This window comes from Oncorhynchus kisutch, linkage group LG15 (assembly GCF_002021735.2).
Source record: "Oncorhynchus kisutch isolate 150728-3 linkage group LG15, Okis_V2, whole genome shotgun sequence".
NCBI classification, from domain to species: Eukaryota; Metazoa; Chordata; class Actinopteri; order Salmoniformes; family Salmonidae; genus Oncorhynchus; species Oncorhynchus kisutch.
This window is the reverse complement of record NC_034188.2, coordinates 36,699,823-36,718,749: the sequence shown is the minus strand read 5'-3', so window position 1 is coordinate 36,718,749 and position 18,927 is coordinate 36,699,823. Positions and strand designations below refer to the sequence as shown.

The window sequence follows — 18,927 nt, the reverse complement described above, 5'->3', positions numbered from 1 at the left end:
TTAATGCACAACACAATCAGATGTGTTGTGACAGTGTAGGGGGGTATACAGAAGATAGCCCTATTTGGTAAAAGACCAAGTCCGTATTATGGCAAGAACATCTCAAACAAGCAAATAGAAACAACAGTCCATCATAACTTTAAGACATGAAGGTCAGTCAATACGGAGCATTTCAAGAACTTTGATAGTTTCTTCCAGTGCGGTTACAAAAACCATCATGCGCTATGATGAAACTGGCTCTCATGAGGACCGCCACAGGAAAGGAAGACCCAGAGTTACCGCTGCTGCAGAGGATAAGTTCATTAGAGTTAACAGCCTCAGAAATTGCAGCCCAAATAAATGCTTCACAGGGTTCAAGTAACAGACATATCACCTCAACTTTTCAAAGGAGCCTTCATGGTCAAATTACTGCAAAGAAACCACCACTAAAGGACACCAATTATAAGAAGAGACTTGCTTTCATCATGGCGACCACAGAATTCTGCAGCAATATGCCATCCCATCTGGTTTGGGCTTAGTGGGACTAGCATTTGTTTTTCAACACAACTCCAGGCTGTGTAAGGAGAGTGATGGAGGGCTGCATCAGATGACCTGGCTTCCACAATCCCCCAACCTCAACCAAATTGAGATGGTTTGGGATGAGTTTTATTTTATCTTTATTTAACCAGGCAAGTCAGTTAAGAACACATTCTTATTTTCAATGACAGCCTGGGAACAGTGGGTTAACTGCCTGTTCAGGGGCAGAACGACAGATTTGTACCTTGTCAGCTCGGGGGTTTGAACTCACAACCTTCCGGTTACTAGTCCAATGCTCTAACCACTAGGCTACCCTGCCGCCCCAAGTTGGACCGCAGAGCGAAGTAAAAGCAGCTAACAAGTGCTCAGCATATGTGGAAACTCCTTCAAGACTGTTGGAAAAGCATTTGAGGTGAAGCTGGTATAGAGAATGCCAAGAGTCTGCAAAGCTGTCATCAAGGGTGGCTATTTGAAGAATCTCAAACATTAAATATATTTAGATTTTTTGGTTACTACATGATTCCATATGTGTTATTTCATAGTTTTGATATCTTCACTATTATTCTACATTGTAGAAAATAGTAAAAATAAAGAAATACCCTTGAATGAGTAGGTGTTCTAAAACCTTTAACCGGTAGTGTAGATTCAATGGTTGTAAAGATTTGACGAGGTCTGTCCATAATAAAGAGATTCTAATAAAGAGAAGAAAGTACTTTTGTCTTATCTTGATTATTGTCCAGTCGTGTGGTTGAGTGCTGCAAGGAAAAACCTAGTTAAGATGCAGCTGGGCGAGAACAGAGCAGCACGTCTTGCTCTTCATTGTAATCAGAGGGCTGATATAAATACTATGCATGCCAGTCTCTCTTGATGAGTAACTGACTGCACCACTTCTTCTCTTTATAAGAAATGTGTTGCAAATCCCAAATGGTTTGCATAATTAACTTACACACAGCTCTGACACACAGACTTACCCCACCAGGCATGCCACCAGGGGTGTTTTCAAAACCCCCAAAGCCAGAACAAATTCAAGAACGTGTACAATATTATATAGAGCAATTATTGCATGGAAATGAACAGCAAACCTGGTTTCAAAAAAACAGATAAAGCAACACCTCACGGCACAACGCCTCTCCCCTATTTGACCTAAATAATTTGTGTGTATGTATTGATATGTAGAGTATGTGTGCCTTTAAAATAAAATGTATGTAGTTCTGTCCTTGAGCTGTTCTTGTCTATTAATGTTCTGTATTATATCTTATTTCATGTTTTGTGTGGACCCCAGGAAGAGTAGCTGCTGCTTTTGCAATAGCTAATGGGGATCCTAATAAAATACCCCAAAAATACCTCCGGTATGGACTTTTTTGTTCTGCCGAAATTATGCTTTAGTAATAATAGCCTACTTACTAACATTTAAGAACAAGTTAGATTATTTGTACATTTTGAAATAATATTTTGATTAATTCAAAGTTGTTAAACTTACAGAAGACAAATAATGTATGCAAAATTAAATATAAAGGTTGATATTGGTTGGCAGCAATGATCCCTCGTGTGGCAGCTCACCTGGTCCGATCCTTCTTCCACCCAAGACAACCGTGACACTGCAGTATAAATTGTGCTTGTTTTGAGATCAAAGTGAGACCTGCATGAAGCAATGTGTGCAAATGTGTTCATATTCTTTGCTAGTTAGTTATTAGCCCAGTTATAGCTAATTTTTTGTCAATAATGGGGTAGCGGTTGCTATTAACAAGAGCACAAAATGTGTGCATTTCTAGCCATCTTTGAAAAGCGAGTCAGGTAAACAGCTTTTTTTATGTCTTTAAGGTGAAGTGTTGTATTTCAAGACGATCTTGAATAAACTAAGTAGCCAATAGGCAGAGTGTAGCATAATTTGTCTGATTTTCTGTAATAATGGTATGAGAATAATAATTCATTGTATTTTGTAAAGAGGTTTCTTGCATCAAACATGTCCAGTCACCACCTTGTCTGAAGGACAAGTGGATAAACCTGTTAATGTCAAGGCCTTTTTGAACCCCACACATTGGCTGCTATTGTAGGCAGCTAAATCCATGTTAAAATGTTATGAGATGCGTTTTTGTCAATTGTTTTTGATGGTAAGCGACTCTGGTAGGCCTACAAGTGTGTGCGAAGCTGTCATCAAGCCAAAGGGTGGCTATTTGAAGAATCTCAAATATAAAATATATTTTGTTTGTTTAACATGTTTTTGGTTACTATATGATTCCATATGTGTTATTTCATCGTTGTGATGTCTTCACTATTATTCTACAACGTAGAAAATAGTTTTAAAAAATGAAGACAAACCCTTGAATGAGTATGTGTGTCCCAACTTTTGACTGGTACTGTAAAAAAAAAATATATATATATATATATATATATGCATTTAATCCCTTATTTTTTGCACTAAACTACCTCGATACTACACAGTACTTCCATATATTTTTAACTGGTACTGGGGCCATTCAGATGAGGCTTGAGTGGCTTGTGGGCGTCCAAGAGCAAAACCAACATGTACTTGGTCGAGAGTTTCACCTTTCCAAAGAGCGGTCATATTAGTGTATAGCCCAAACTGTTCGGACGCTACAGACAGAAGTTGGCAGATCAACTGTATCGACATCAGACGAGTCCCAAGACGCTTGTGGGGGACATAGAGCAAAACGGAGAACACCATCCTGTTCTTGAGGGGTCCATAGAGGGGTCTTAAATTTAGAAGCTACAGAAGATTTAGTGAGAAGACACATTTTCGGGATGTCTCATGGTCTGACAAACACCGCTCTACTTCTGCCACCTTTCAACGCAGATGCGGAAGGGTGACATCAGTGGATGCAAAAATACAGATATTTTTAGTTTAAACTGATGAAATTTGCTGGGGATTTCTTTTTATGCTAATACCGCGGGGCCGCGGAAATTGACTCTAGGTTAAAAAAAATAATACAATAACGGTGTCTCTTAGCTTTCATTTGACACATATTTTATCTGTGGCACATTCTGACCATAGTTCTTTTGTGTTTTCCTTGTTTAAGTGTTGGTCAGGACGTGAGCTGGGTGGGCATTCTATGTTGTGTGTCTAGTTTGTCCATTTCTATGTATGGCTTGATATGGTTCTCAATCAGAGGCAGGTGTTAGTCATTGTCTCTGTTTGGGAACCTAATTTAGATAGCTTGTTTTGTGTTGGCGGTTTGTGGGTGGTTGTTTCCTGTCTTTGTGTTCTCTGCCCCAGATAGGACTGTTTCGGGTTTTGCCACATTTGTTGTTTTTAAATTCAAATCAAATCAAATCCAATTTTATTTGTCACATACACATGGTTAGCAGATTTTAATGAGAGTGTAGCAAAATGCTTGTGCTTCTAGTTCCGACAATGCAGTAATAACCAACGAGTAATCTAGCTAACAATTCCAAAACTACTACCTTATACACACAAGTGTAAAGGGATATGTACATAAAGATATATGAATGAGTGATGGTACAGAGCGGCATAGGCAAGATGCAGTAGATGGTATCGAGTACAGTGTATACATATGAGATGAGTATGTAAACAAAGTGGCATAGTTTAAAGTGGCTAGTGATACATGTATTACATAAAGATGCAGTAGATGATATAGAGTACAATATATACGTATACATATGAGATAAATAATGTAGGGTATGTAAACATTATATTAAGTAGCATTGTTTAAAGTGGCTAGTGATATATTTTACATCAATTCCCATCAATTCCCATTATTAAAGTGGCTGGAGTTGTCAGTGTGTTGGCAGCAGCCACTCAATGTTAGTGGTGGCTGTTTAACAGTCTGATGGCCTTGAGATAGAAGCTGTTTTTCAGTCTCTCGGTCCCAGCTTTGATGCACCAGTACTGACCTCGCCTTCTGGATGATAGCGGGGTGAACAGGCAGTGGCTCGGGTGGTTGTTGTCCTTGATGATCTTTATGGCCTTCCTGTGACTTTGGGTGGTGTAGGTGTCCTGGAGGGCAGGTAGTTTGCCCCCGGTGATGCGTTGTGCAGATCTCACTACCCTCTGGAGGGCCTTACGGTTGTGGGCGGAGCAGTTGCCGTACCAGGCGGTGATACAGCCTGACAGGATGCTCTCGATTGTGCATCTGTAGAAGTTTGTGAGTGCTTTTGGTGACAAGCCGAATTTCTTCAGCCTCCTGAGGTTGAAGAGGCGCTCCTGCGCCTTCTTCACGATGCTGTCTGTGTGGGTGGACCAATTCAGTTTGTCTGTGATGTGTACGCCGAGGAACTTAAAACTTGCTACCCTCTCCACTACTGTTCCATCGATGTGGATAGGGGGGTGTTCCCTCTGCTGTTTCCTGAAGTCCACAATCATCTCCTTAGTTTTGTTGACGTTGAGTGTGAGGTTATTTTCCTGACACCACACTCCGAGGGCCCTCACCTCCTCCCTGTAGGCCGTCTCGTCGTTGTTGGTAATCAAGCCTACCACTGTTGTGTCGTCCGCAAACTTGATGATTGAGTTGGAGGCGTGCGTGGCCACGCAGTCGTGGGAGAACAGGGAGTACAGGAGAGGGCTCAGAACGCACCCTTGTGGGGCCCCAGTGTTGAGGATCAGTGGGGTGGAGATGTTGTTACCTACCCTCACCACCTGGGGGCGGCCCGTCAGGAAGTCCAGTACCCAGTTGCACAGGGCGGGGTCGAGACCCAGGGTCTCGAGCTTGATGACGAGTTTGGAGGGTACTATGGTGTTAAATGCTGAGCTGTAGTCGATGAACAGCATTCTCACATAGGTATTCCTCTTGTCCAGATGGGTTAGGGCAGTGTGCAGTGTGGTTGAGATTGCATCGTCTGTGGACCTATTTGGGCGGTAAGTAAATTGGAGTGGGTCTAGGGTGTCAGGTAGGGTGGAGGTGATATGGTCCTTGACTAGTCTCTCAAAGCACTTCATTATGACGGAAATGAGTTTGACGCGGTAGTCGTTTAGCTCAGTTACCTTAGCTTTCTTGGGAACAGGAACAATGGTGGCCCTCTTGAAGCATGTGGGAACAGCAGACTGGGATAAGGATTGATTGAATATGTCCGTAAACACACCAGCCAGCTGGTCTGCGCATGCTCTGAGGGCGCGGCTGGGGATGCCGTCTGGGCCTGCAGCCTTGTTTTACTCACCTCAGCTGCAGTGAAGGAGAGTCCGCATGTTTTGGTTGCGGGCCGTGTCAGTGGCACTGTATTGTCCTCAAAGTGGGCAAAAAAGTTATTTAGTCTGCCTGGGAGCAAGGCATCCTGGTCCGTGACTGGGCTGGTTTTCTTTTTGTAATCCGTGATTGACTGTAGATCCTGCCACATACCTCTTGTGTCTGAGCCGTTGAATTGCGATTCTACTTTGTCTCTATATTGATGCTTAGCTTGTTTGATTGCCTTGTGGAGGGAATAGTTACACTGCTTGTATTCGGTCATGTTTCCGGTCACCTTGCCCTGATTAAAAGCAGTGGTTCGCGCTTTCAGTTTCACGCGAATGCTGCCATGAATGCTGCCATCAATCCACGGTTTCTGGTTTGGGAATGTTTTAATCGTTGCTATGGGAACGACATATTCAACGCACGTTCTAATGAACTCGCTCACCGAATCAGCGTATTCGTCAATGTAGTTGTTTGACGCAATACGAAACATATCCCAGTCCACGTGATGGAAGCAGTCTTGGAGTGTGTAATCAGATTGGTCAGACCAGCGTTGAACAGACCTCAGCGTGGGAGCTTCTTGTTTTAGCTTCTGTCTGTAGGCAGGGAGCAACAAAATGGAGTCGTGGTCAGCTTTTCCGAAAGGAGGGCGGGGGAGGGCCTTTTATGCTGATACAATTTAGGGAGTCTTGTTTTCAGATTAGCCTTGTTAAAATCCCCAGCTACAATGAATGCAGCCTCAGGATGTGTGGATTCCAGTTTGCAAAGAGTCAAATAAAGTTTGTTCAGAGCCATCGATGTGTCTGCTTGGGGGGGAATATATACGGCTGTGATTATAATTGAAGAGAATTCCCTTGGTAGATAATGCGGTCGACATTTGATTGTGAGGAATTCTAAATCAGGTGAACAGTAGGACATGAGTTCCTGTATGTTGTTGTGACCACACCATGTCTCGTTAACCATAAAGCATATGCCCCCGCCCCTCTTCTTACCAGAAAGATGTTTGTTTCTGTCCGCACGATGCGTGGAGAAACCAGCTGGCTGCACCGACTCCGATAGCGTCTCTCGAGTGAGCCATGTTTCCGTGAAGCAAAGAACGTTACAGTCCCTGATGTCCCTCTGGTATGCTACCCTTGCTCGGATTTCATCAACCTTGTTGTCAAGAGACTGGACATTGGCGAGTAGTATGCTAGGGAGTGGCGCGCGATGTGCCCGTCTCCGGAGCCTGACCAGAAGACCGCTTCGTTTGCCTCTGTGTTTGTTTGCCTCTGTGTTCGTTTGCCCCTGTGTTCATGTTTAGTTTCTCATATTAAAAACCATGAACTCTAACCACTTAAGCTGCTTCCAGTACTTCCAACCGGACTCAAAACAGCAGACCACGCGTAGCCAAGCCAGCCCTCCACATCAGGCTTCTTCACCTGCGAGATTGACTGAGACCATCCATCTGGACAGCTAATGAAACTGTGGGTATGCACAACCAAATAATTTCTTCACAAACTGTCAGAAACTGTCTCAGGGAAGCTCATCTGTGTGCTCGTCGTCCTCATCAGGGTTCTGAACTGACTGCAGTTTGGCGTCGTGACCGACTTCAGTAGGCACATGCTCACCTTTGATGGTCACTGGCACGCCGGAGAAGTGTGCTCTTCAGATTAATCCTGGTATCACAGTCCCATGTTGCATGGATCTGTACACAATTCCTGGAAGCTAAAAAAGACCCAGTTCTTCCATGGCCTGCGTACTCACCAGACATGTCACCCATTGAGTATGTTTGGGATGCTCTGGATTGATGTGTACGACAGCGTGTTCCAGTTCCCACCAATATCCAGCAACTTCGCACAGAAACATTCCATAGGCCACAATGAACAGCCTGATCAACTCTATGCAAAGGAGATGTGTCGCGCTGCATGAGGCAAATGGTGGTCACACCAGATACTAAAAAAAAATCTGATCCACGACCCCTACCTTTTTTAAGGTATCTGTGACCAACAAATGTTTATCTGTATTCCAAATCATGTGAACTCCATAGACTAGGGCCTTATATGAACTGTACTCAGTAAAATCTTTGAAATTGCTGCATGTTGTGTTAATATTTTTGGTCAGTGTAGAATTAAACAGGAAATTACAAGACACAAGACACAAAATGTGCTGTGCAAATGTGCTGTGCTGGACAGGCGGGAGACTGTTCACTGTTACCTACATGAAACACCAGAGGTCAGTCTTGACAAACAGAAGTAAAAAAGCTAAACCTGTTCTTCACTGAGGAAATATGTGGGTGGAATTTGGAAAATGCTCTGATGCCTGCACTCAGTCTCTGAATTATCAGAACATCAGCAAGACAGCAACAGTGGTATGTATGAATATTGGCCATCTCAAGCCTAACTGCACTACTGATGAGAGAGAGTAGAAGAAGCAAAAGAGCCCCACATAAAAACATCTGACAGGCACTGTCAAGGATTCTAAGGCCAAATTGTATCTTTCATATAACAGAGACAGCACTGACACGTGTATTTACTTTAATTAAAGCGAACAGTATGTTGCCCCGCTTAGTTCATCTGTCATATCAGGAGGGACTCATCAGAGATCCTGTGGTTACCCGGACCATCTTTCGTAATTTACTGTAATTTCAACCGCCCATGAAAGCCTCTGTGATTAAGTGCAAGGTCACGTACACATACATGTTTATTGTACTATAACAACAACTCAGCCATCTCTCTACCGTCTTTATTGTACAGTGCTTTCTGAAATTATTCAAACCTCTTGACTTTTTCAACATTTTGTTACATTACAGCCTTAATTCTAAAATTGATTAAATTGTTTTTTTCTCCTCATCAATCTACACACAATACCCCATATTACAGCCTTGAGTGTTCTTAGGTATGACTCTCCAAGCTTGGCACACCTGTATTTTGGAAGTTTCTTCCATTCTTCTCTGCAGTTCCTGTCAAACTCTGTCAGGTTGGATGGGGATCGACGCTGCAGAGCTATTTTCAGGTCACTCCAGAGATGCCTGATGGGGTTCAGGTCTGGGCTCTGGCTGGGCCACTCAAGGACAATCAGAGACTTGTACTGAAGCCACCCCTGCGTTGTCTTGGCTGTGTGCTTGGAGTCGTTGTCCTGTTGGAAGGTGAACCTTCGCCCCAGTCTGATGTCCTGAGCACTCTGGAGCAGGCTTTCATCAAGGATCTCTCTCTCTCTACTTTGCTTTGTTCATCTTTGCCTCGATCCCGACTAGTCTCCCAGTCCCTGCCGCTGAAAAACATCCCCACAGCATGATGCTGCCACCACCATGCTTCACAGTAGGGATGGTGCCAGGTTTCTTCCAGATGTCACGCTTGGCATTCAGGCAAAAGCGTTCGATCTTGGTTTCACCAGACCAGAAAATCTTGTTTCTCGTGGTCTGAGAGTACTTCAGGTACCTTTTGGCAAACTTAAAGTGGGCTGTTATGTGCCTTTTACTGAGGAGTGGCTTCTGTCTGGCCACTCTACCATTAAGGCCTGATTGGTGAAGTGTTGCAGAAATGGTTGTCCTTCTGGACGATTCTCCCATCTCCACAGAGGAACTCTGGAGCTCTGTCAGAGTGACCATTGGGTTCTTGGTCACCTCCCTGACCAAGGCCCTTCTCCACCGATTGTTCAATTTGGCCGGGTGGCCAGCTCTAGGAAGAGTCTTGGTGGTTCCAAACTTCTTCCGTTTAAGAATGATGGAGGCCACTGTGTTCTTGGGAACCTTCAATGCTGAAGAAATGTTTTGGTACCCTCCCCCAGAACTGTGCTATTCATTCAACATCATGACATGGTTTTTGCTCTGACATGCACTGTCACCTGTGGGATATTATATAGACATGTGTACCTTTCCAAATCATGTCCAATCAATTGAATTTACCACAGGTGGACTCCAGTCAAGTTGTAGAAACATCTCAAGGATGATAAATGGAAACAGGATGCACCTGAGCTCAATTTCGAGTCTCATAGCAAAGGGTCTGAATACTTATGTAAATAAGGTATTTTTGTTTTTATTTTGAATACATTTGTAAAAAAACAGTTTTTGCTTTGTAATTATGGGGTATTGTGTGTCAATTTCATTCATTTTAGAACACGACTGTAACTTAACAAAATGTGGAAATAGTCAAGGGATCTGAATACTTTCTGAATGCACTGTATTTGTCCCCCAAGTTCCGCCTCTCTGATCTTTACTGCACGGCTCCATTGAGAATTAAATGTAAGCCGATCCCTCAATGTAGCGGCCTGCCTGGTCTAAGGGGAGCCAATTTACTGTCTCCTCTCCTCCTCCACTGCACTCTCTCCTTTCCTCATCTCCTCCTCAGCCAGACTCCCCCTGTCCTCTCTTCCTCCACTGCTCTCCCCTGTCCTCCTTCACAACAATCTTCCTATTCTCTTCCCCCACTCCTATCTTTTTCTACCAGAATCCCTCTCTCCTCTCCTCTCCTCCACATTCCCTCTCTCCCTCATCCTCCCATGGCCTTCCTCCTAGTCATCCATGTTTTTAATAATGGCTAAAAGTCTGTACACTGGCCATGCACTGGAGACTCATCTCAAACTCCCCCGCCTCTTCTTATGGCTACTGTTGGCCACAACTGGCTTTTGTGCAGAGCACAGCAAAGGTGAGAAAATACAAGAATCTGTCAACAATGGTCAGAGGGGGTCTAGACGGTATAGTGATAAATGGACAAAGATGTGGAACACCAGGGGAAGTGTTTTTACGTGTTCAGGTTGAAAGAGTGTTACACACACTGTGTAAGAAGGGGAAGGACATAAGCACATCTTTAAGTTTTTTTGTCTGGATGTGTGTGAAGCCTTATTTTCCCATTTCCCCTGAAATTTCCCTTTGTGAAAACACTATCATAAAATCCACAAGCAACATTGAATAGGCTACATAAAGAGCTTAGCTTAGTTAGATTTTTCTAGCATATACTTTACCTGTCACTGCAGGATAGTGACATATTGCTTGCCCTTATCAATAACAGACTATAGGCTACCAGTATAGAACCGTGCTTCTACACCTGCATTGCTTGCTGTTTGGGGTTTTAGGCTGGGTTTCTGTACAGCACTTTGAGATATCAGCTGATGTACGAAGGGCTATATAAATAAATTTGATTTGATTTGATTTGAACATGGGTCCAGCTGACACATTTTTTTCATAATTAGCTGCATAGAAAAGGTGCTATCTAGAAGTGGTGGAAAAAGTACCCAATTGTCATAAGTGATTAAAGATATCTTTATAGAAAATGACTTAAGTAATTGCTCAAATATGCTTAAGTATTAAAAGTATAAATCATTTCACATTCTTAATATTAAGCAAACCAAATGGCACAATTTGCTTGTTATTTATTTATTTTTTTACTTAAAAAAAACTAAAACCTAAATGTCCCTTGTCTGTCACCAATGTTGAATCAAATTATATTTGAACTTACTCTACCAATTGTCAATGAGATTGGTTGTTATATAGGGTGGAATTTGAGACAAAATACCCAAAGGAACGTAGTATTAAACAGACCTCTCAAACTTGGGTCTCAAGCCACTTCCTCTCAACTTTCTTTCTGTCAAAATAAAAGTCCTGCATAGGCGCTATATATGCACAAACAAGCTATAACATGTTGGGGATTTTTATTGTGACATGAGGAAAGCAGAGAGGATGTGAGTCGACAACAGACTCATGTTTGGAAAGTCTGTTAAATAATTTCCTGCAGTACGTTGGTGCCTTTGGATATTTTGTCTCAAATTCCCCCATACTGTATATTAGGGTGGCAGGTAGCCTAGCTGTTAGAGCGTTGGGCCTGTGACCGAAAGATTGCTAGATCGAATCCCGTGCTGACAAGATAAAAATCTGTCATTCTGCCTCCGAACAAGGCAGTTAACCCACTGTTCCTAGGCTGTCATTGTAAATAAGAAGTTGTTCTTAACTGACTTGCCTAGTTAAATAAAATATGAGAAGCAACACCAAAGACAATTAGTAGAATAAGTTCAAATATTATTTTATTCAACATTGGTGACAGACAATGGACCCTGTAAGTAGAGTTTAATTCAGTAGAGTACTGTACTGTTCGGTTCATTAGAGTAGAGAATGTTAGAATAAAGGAGGATACAGTACATTATACTGTACTCTATTTTACTGAACTATACTTTAGGATATTACATCCAAATTATAGAACAGTACATGGGATCATGACACACGTCATCAATACAAGCACATATCAGGCATCATAATTAGGTGCCAGATTACATTTAAACCAAGTATTTTTCTGCATATCTAAGCACACATCTTGAGCTATCTGTATCCTCCTGACTGGTGGTTATTTTATTTATTAACTAAACAAAATATTAGTTGCATCTCTGCTAAAATCTGGATAAAAATATTGAAAGGAAGGTGGGTGGCTAGTACCACAGAGAAACAACCCCCCCAAAATCGTCGTATTTATTAATCAAGAAGGACTCAATACCGCTATAGCTTGATCAAAGCTCTGTGCCTGGTCCAGTCAACTCAAAGATATAAACAGGATAAATATGAGGGGGCACGTGCCCATATGGGCCCATACGGGAACCCTTTATTTCTACGAGTGTATATGTTCTTACAATTGGATATGAGGAACACTGTGGAACCAAAACGATATATCAGTATTCCTAGGCTCTGTAATGTATTAATTAATGTCGACAGGTGATGTAAGGCTGATTTAAGGTTACAGGTGGGCGACCCTTTAGATAACGAACGGTTGTATACTGTCGTGATAGTACACCCGCCGCTCTCGCCCCCCTTCTATGTGCGCGAGCTTTGTGTGTGCTCACGTCGCGCTTGCGCTGTGGAACCAGAAGAGCCAGAAGAAAAAGACGAGAGAGTGGATTCGATTTAATAAAGCAAGGCAAGAGATTTTGTGTCAATATCGTTTTGGTTCGACGAAATGGAGAAGGTAGGTTGCGCATCATGGCTTTCGGAGGTGCGAGTTAATGCGAAATGCGTACATTAATGGCTCCGATCAAGGATAGCGCGCTATCATTGGCACGCTATTGTGAACAAAAAGCAGCGATGACAGCTGTTCACTTGTGGCAATAATGCACATCTGTAAAAACAAATAATTGTCCTTAGAAAGACATTGCCACTATTGAAAATAATTATATTCCTAAATTAAGAAGTGTATCTCATTTTAATGTCAAGGCTTTGTATTTTGGGATATATTCGGGATAGCCTACTAAATAATCGAACGATATAAATGCGCATTATAGTTGACATATAATATAGAGCTTATTATTTTCAAATAATGGGCACTCCTTAGGCTGTCATGCGATAAAAGGTTACACGGCTTGTGTTGTAAGATTAAGCCATTTACAGCAAATAGGCAACCCATAACATCTTAAGTATATAGCCTACACCTCTCCAAAGCCATTTGATTTGATTCAATTATTATTTCAGCTTTTCATTCTACAGTTCTAATGTGCGGGTTTTTGTTCGTTCCAAAGGCAGCGTAGGCAACATGTATTGGAATAAGAAAACGATGTGAAGAGCACAGAATGTTTTTATGACGGGACGCCGCAGGGAAGACGCCGAGCCCCCGTCAGTTTATTTGGGGGAAAATCGTTGGAGTGGTTCAATTCCCTGAGTAACAGCTTGGATGTAAAGGGGACGTTACAGTAAGACATTCCAAAGATGCCCAAGAGGTGGACCGCAGCAACGCCATGCAGCTATCTCCCTGTCGTCTTGTTGGTGATCGTTCTGCCCAGGTGTATACTGTCGATCCGTGCTGACAAAACCATCAGCAAGGAAGACCATGTTACTGCTACGGTCAATGCCACCGTACTTGACTCCAAAGGCAATCCAAAGCAAATTCTAACCAAGGACGATGGCACCTACGGCCAGAATTCACCGAAAGTGGACGCGAAAGGAATCGTGATTGGACCTGCACCGAATCATGGAGGTAGGTCCTATATCATTTATCAGCAGTAATGTATAGTTGCATTCGGGGGTAAATACATGGTGTTAATGCATGCGTGATGTTTAAGTAGCTTACCCCATTAATGCAATTGTTTGAATGATATTGAGGAATTGCTTTGTAGGCTACTTAAGATGTCAATAATACTACTACCAGCATGCAAACTGTGCTTGAAAATGGCAAGTGAAAGCTGTTCCCATAATATTTTCTAGTTCCAGACATTGCTTCTGTGTAATCATCAAGAGGGGCACATACTGTGTGGGTGGGTGGGGGTGTACATAAAAATGGCACCCAGGAGTTCACCTGACTGGGGAAGTAGACAAAGTTGCCTATCATAACATCTAAGATAACACTTGTCAGAAATAATAGGGGTCAATGTATGGTTTTCTTCAGGCAATTGTATCTATAAAAAACATCTGAACTATTTGCCAGGCTCTGCTGGTGACACACGCCGCACACAGTAACAGGACAAATGCAGTGTCTCTCCAAATGACACACAGTAACAAACTACTGGTATATTTGCGATCCAGTTTGAAGGGCCTTCTACCAAACTGATGCTGTATTAATAAATACACAATTGTTTAGGCAATATTTTCCTGTTATTCCAAGATGCTATATTTTCTTTCTTCAGTAGTCGCATTTCCCCTTTCGGCCCTTGTCATTATCTGTTATGGGGCCACATATTGGAAATAGCTCATGTTTCTGCAAAGCCAAGCTGATTTCTGGTAACTTCTCAAAATATCAAAGGGAATCTCTGACATACTTTCTGGACATTGTCATTTACATGTTATTTTGTTCAAAATCGAACACTACTTCCTTTTCAGGATTTGCAAACAGTGGTAACTTTTCAAATCACCTGTTAATAATGATCTATTTTCTGTATTTTTACACCACTTTTTCTCCCCAATTTCGATCTTGTGTCAATGCTTCATTTCCCTAATGGGCTCAGGAGGCAAAAGTCGAGTCGCGAATCCTCCGAAACATGACCTGCCAAACAGCGTTTCTTAACGCCCGCCCACTTAACCCGGAAGCCAGTCGCACCAATGTGTCGGAGGAAACACTGTTTAATTGACAACGTTGTCAGCCTGCAGGCGCCCAGCCCACCACAAGTAGTCGCTAGAGCGCAATGAGCCAAGTAAAGACCCCCCGGCCAAACCCTCCCCTAACCCGGACGACGCTGGGCCAATTGTGCACTGCCCTATGGGACTCCCGATCACGGCCAGTTGTGATACAGACTGGGATAGAACCCAGATCTGTAGTGACGTCTCTAGCACTGCGATGCTGCTCTACTTGGGAGGCCCTAACCATTTTTTTCATTGGACTTCGGGACCTCCTTGCTGTGTAAACTCATATTTACCCCATTTCCCTAAGCCCCTTGTTTGAGTGCCTTCGGGCTAATCTGTAAACAGACTGGATGGGCTGAATACACATTGCAACTGTAGCTGTCCTGTATCTCTCCCCTCAGCTTTCGATGAACACTTAACAGCAGTGTCCCCAAAACACTCTTCCCCAGGGTTTATGTAATCGTTCTGAGGAGGCCCTGGCTGACTTGTGAGGGCATGGCTTGGTAAGGAATCTGAAGAACACTCAGAAGGGGGTTGAGGGCCATTTCGCATGCTTCTTATTTACAACTACAACATCATGTTCCACCCACCCCTTACATACATCTGGTGTGCACTGTGTATTCACCACAGGCTGTGTGTTTTGAATGTGTCCATGATTTTGTGTGTGACCGTATTACTGAGCGTAATTTCATCCTTTAGCTATGAACATTGTGTGCTAGTACACTCTTGGTCCACTTTTTCCCTACTCCAACAAACATTCAAAAAACCATTAACCGGGTCTCTAAGCTTCTGTAGTAGAACATTACATAATGGATCACTTAAACACGTTTTGGCTGAATCATTCTGGCCCTGAGATATATTACAATGATAGGCCAATGGTGATGGGGCCATATCATCTTCCCGGCATCGGAGGCGTGAACCCTCGTCTCTCTGCTCTGGTCGCTAGCTTTGTTCAGGATACAGGATGCACAAAAAAGAGCATGAAATTGAGAGAAAGTGTAAATGAGGTCAAACATCTTCACTTAGCCAGTCCCTCCAGGATTCTGTGATTCTGCGATGGCAATGTTTTTGGCAAAATCAACAATTCCCCACATATTATGCAAGGGCTTGCAAATTTCAACATTCACCGCACTATTAGCTGTGAAATCATTGCAATATTATAGCATAAAACTGACCAATCACTGCAGTACAAAAAGAGGGCTCACAATTTCAACCAATCACAGGGTAGCCTAGTGGTTAGAGCGTTGGACTAGTAACCAGAAGGTTGCGAGTTCAAACCACCGAGCTGACAAGGTACAAAGCTGTCGTTCTGCTCCTGAACAGGCAGTTAACCCACTGTTCCTAGGCCGTCATTGAAAATAAGAATTTGTTCTTAACTGACTTGCCTGGTTAAATAAATAAAAATAAAAATTTTAATTACCACATAATCTGGTTCAAACATCCACATTTCCCTAATCACTGCATTTTTGCCACAAATTGGACAAAATCATTGCATATTGCCATGCAAAATGTCAGAATTGCCGCAGGTAAAATCTGGCATTTTTGCCCGCAAATGTATAAAAAAAATCCTGCAAAATCATGGAGTGACAGCATATCCTGTACTTCTGTCAAAGGAAGAGCGAGGATACAAGCAAACAGTCAGTTTCAATTTTCCTACCTCTCTTTGTTCTTGGCATAAGGGTTCTTTGTTCTGAACAGTTCTTTGTCTTCCTTGTTCACAAAGAACAAAATGATACCCTTTTTGTAAAGGTTTTACTTGATATAGAACATGATAGGTGTACAGTTGCTATGGAAACTGAAATGGCCAGAAAAGTAATACCACTGTTTCCATTTCTGTGGTGGGCAGAAGGTGCCTTTTGAATCGTCTAAGTGTATATTCAAACTTCAGTATGGGCAGCCTAAAATAGTTACAAAACCCCTGTTCTTGTGGTGTCCAAAAGTATGATAGGGAACTTCATTGGTTGAAATCTGATTTGACGTACAGTGCCTTCAGAACGTATTCAAACCCCTTGACTTTTGCCACATTTTGTTGTGTAACTGGCCTACACCTAATACTCCATAATGTTGTTTTTAGATTTTTTTTTACAAATGATTAAAAATTAAAAGCTGAGATGTCTTAAGTCAATAAGTATTCAACCCCTTTGTTATGGCAAGCCTAAATAAATTCAGGAGTAAAGGTTTGCTTAACAAGTCACGTAATAAGTTGCATGGACTCACTCTGTGTGTAATAATCGTGTTTAACATTGACTTTTGAATACTTCCTCATCTCTGTACCCCACACATACAATTATCTGTAAGGTCCCTCATTCAAGCAGTGAATTTCAAACACAGATCCAACCATGAAGACCAGGGAAGTTTTCTAATACTACAAAGATACAGGCATCCTTCCTAACTCAGTTGCCAGAGATGAAGGAAACCACTCAGAGATTTCAACATGAGGCCAATGGTGACTTTAAAACAGTTACAGAGATGAATTGCTGTGATATGGGAACTGAGGATGGATCAACAACATTGTAGTTACTCCACAATACTAACCTAAATGGCAGAGTGAAAAGAAGAAAGCCTGTACAGAATACAAATATTCCAAAACATGCATCTTGTTTGCAATAAGGTACTAAAGTAAAACTGCAAAAAGCTTTATGTCCTGTATACAAAGGGTTATGCTTGGGGCAAATCCAACACAACAAATCACTGAGTACCACCTTTCATATTGTTAAGCATGGTGGTGGCTGCATCATATTATGGGTATGCTTGTCATCGGCAGGGCCTAGGGAGTTTTTTTTCAGGATGCAAATAAATGGAATAGTGCTAGCTAAGCACAGGCAAAATTTTCCCAGAAAGACACTGGGATACAAATTCACCTTTCAGCTGGACAATAACCTGAAACACAAGGCCAAATATTCACTGGAGTTGCTTACCAAGAAGACATTGAATGTTCCTGAGTAGCCGTGTTACAATTTTGACTTAACTTGGCTTGAACATCTATGGCAAGACTGTAAAATGGCTGTCAAGCAATGACCAACAACCAACTTGACAGAGCTTGAATAATTTAAAAATAATAATGTGCACATATTGTACAATCCAGGTGTGCAAAGCTCTTCGACTTACCCAGAAACATTCACAATCAATACATGATTGTAACATGTATTGACTCAGGGGTGTGAATATTTATGTACATTTGATATTTCTGTATTTAACATTCAATACATTTTTTTAAAAATCTAAAAACATGTTTTCACATATTACTTTTGGGTTATTGTGTGTAGATGGGTGGTTAAAAAAAACATATTTAATCAATTTTGAATTCAGGCTGTAACACAACAACGTGGGATAAATCAAGGTGTGTGAATACTTTCTGAAGGCACTGTAGATCAGCCTTGAGTCCAGACTAGGACTTGTTTTTGGTGTCACTCAAGTTGACTGCCAAAGGCCTAGTTACCATCATCTGCTGATGGCACCGTGGTGGCAGTTCGGCCTGGGTGGGGTGGCGTGACCTGTGCCACAACCCTTCCAGCAAACCACCAACCCCAAACTCGGGTCAGGCAAAGTGGAACATCAACAGCATGTTAGTAGGCATATGACCAAGAGAAGGGTGAAAAAACATACTTGGAATAATGTTCAACAAAGTAACAAAAGAACGAGTTTGTATGTCTTGGGTCATAGTTACTTAGGAGATCTCTGTTGTTTGGTATCACATCAACACTAATGTCCATTTACCGTACTCAACGGGAATTGCTATTACTGTCATGGTAAGGTTCTTCTGTTGAAGGGGTTACTTAACTGGGCTAGAACTGGTTCACACTGCCTACACAGGATTCCATTACTCTGCTGAGGGTCAGTCAAGGCCATCGCGTCTGTGACTTGGTGAGCAGGAACACTTCCCTGTGCTGGTCTTTCTTCAGTTCAATAGGTCTGACAGAAATCAATTTCATAGCACCACACATGAACCTGACTCAAAGGAATTATCACCAGCACTCGATTTCAAGGAAGTCACATGCCTGTTGAATTCTTCGGCCTTGGCAGTTACCTGCATTCCACTTGACACTTTTGTGTTCGTATACCTGAGGGAATGAGAGACATTTGAGTTCAATACAGCCTTTTCCTCAGAGGTGTAGGTATGAGATTAACATGGAACCCAAACCGGCTGGGCGCGTGTGCCATCGTGCATAAATGTATTTTGTCCCCCTACACCAAACGCGATCACAACACGCAGGTTAAAATATCAAAACAAACTCTGAACCAATGACATTAATTTGGGGACAGGTC

The 18,927-nt window shown here is 42.3% G+C and overlaps 1 protein-coding gene across 7 annotated transcripts in view; it reads left to right on the top strand.

The window, feature by feature from the left end:
• Positions 1 to 12,377: 12,377 nt before the first annotated feature.
• The window catches only part of rnf130 (ring finger protein 130), a 72,082-nt gene continuing 65,532 nt past the window's right edge, over positions 12,378 to 18,927 (top strand). For 5 of the 7 annotated variants that reach the window (XR_004203047.1, XM_020502548.1, XM_020502545.2 and 2 more), the window contains exons 1-2: positions 12,447 to 12,580; positions 13,128 to 13,582. Coding sequence is in view for 6 of the 7 variants with exons in the window: in XM_020502548.1 (XP_020358137.1) it covers positions 13,315 to 13,582 (268 nt within the window). In the remaining variant the exon portion in view is untranslated. Of the gene's footprint in view, positions 12,581 to 13,127; positions 13,583 to 18,927 lie in introns of all 7 variants that reach the window. The other 2 variants (XM_020502547.2, XM_020502546.2) reach the window with 2 other exon arrangements.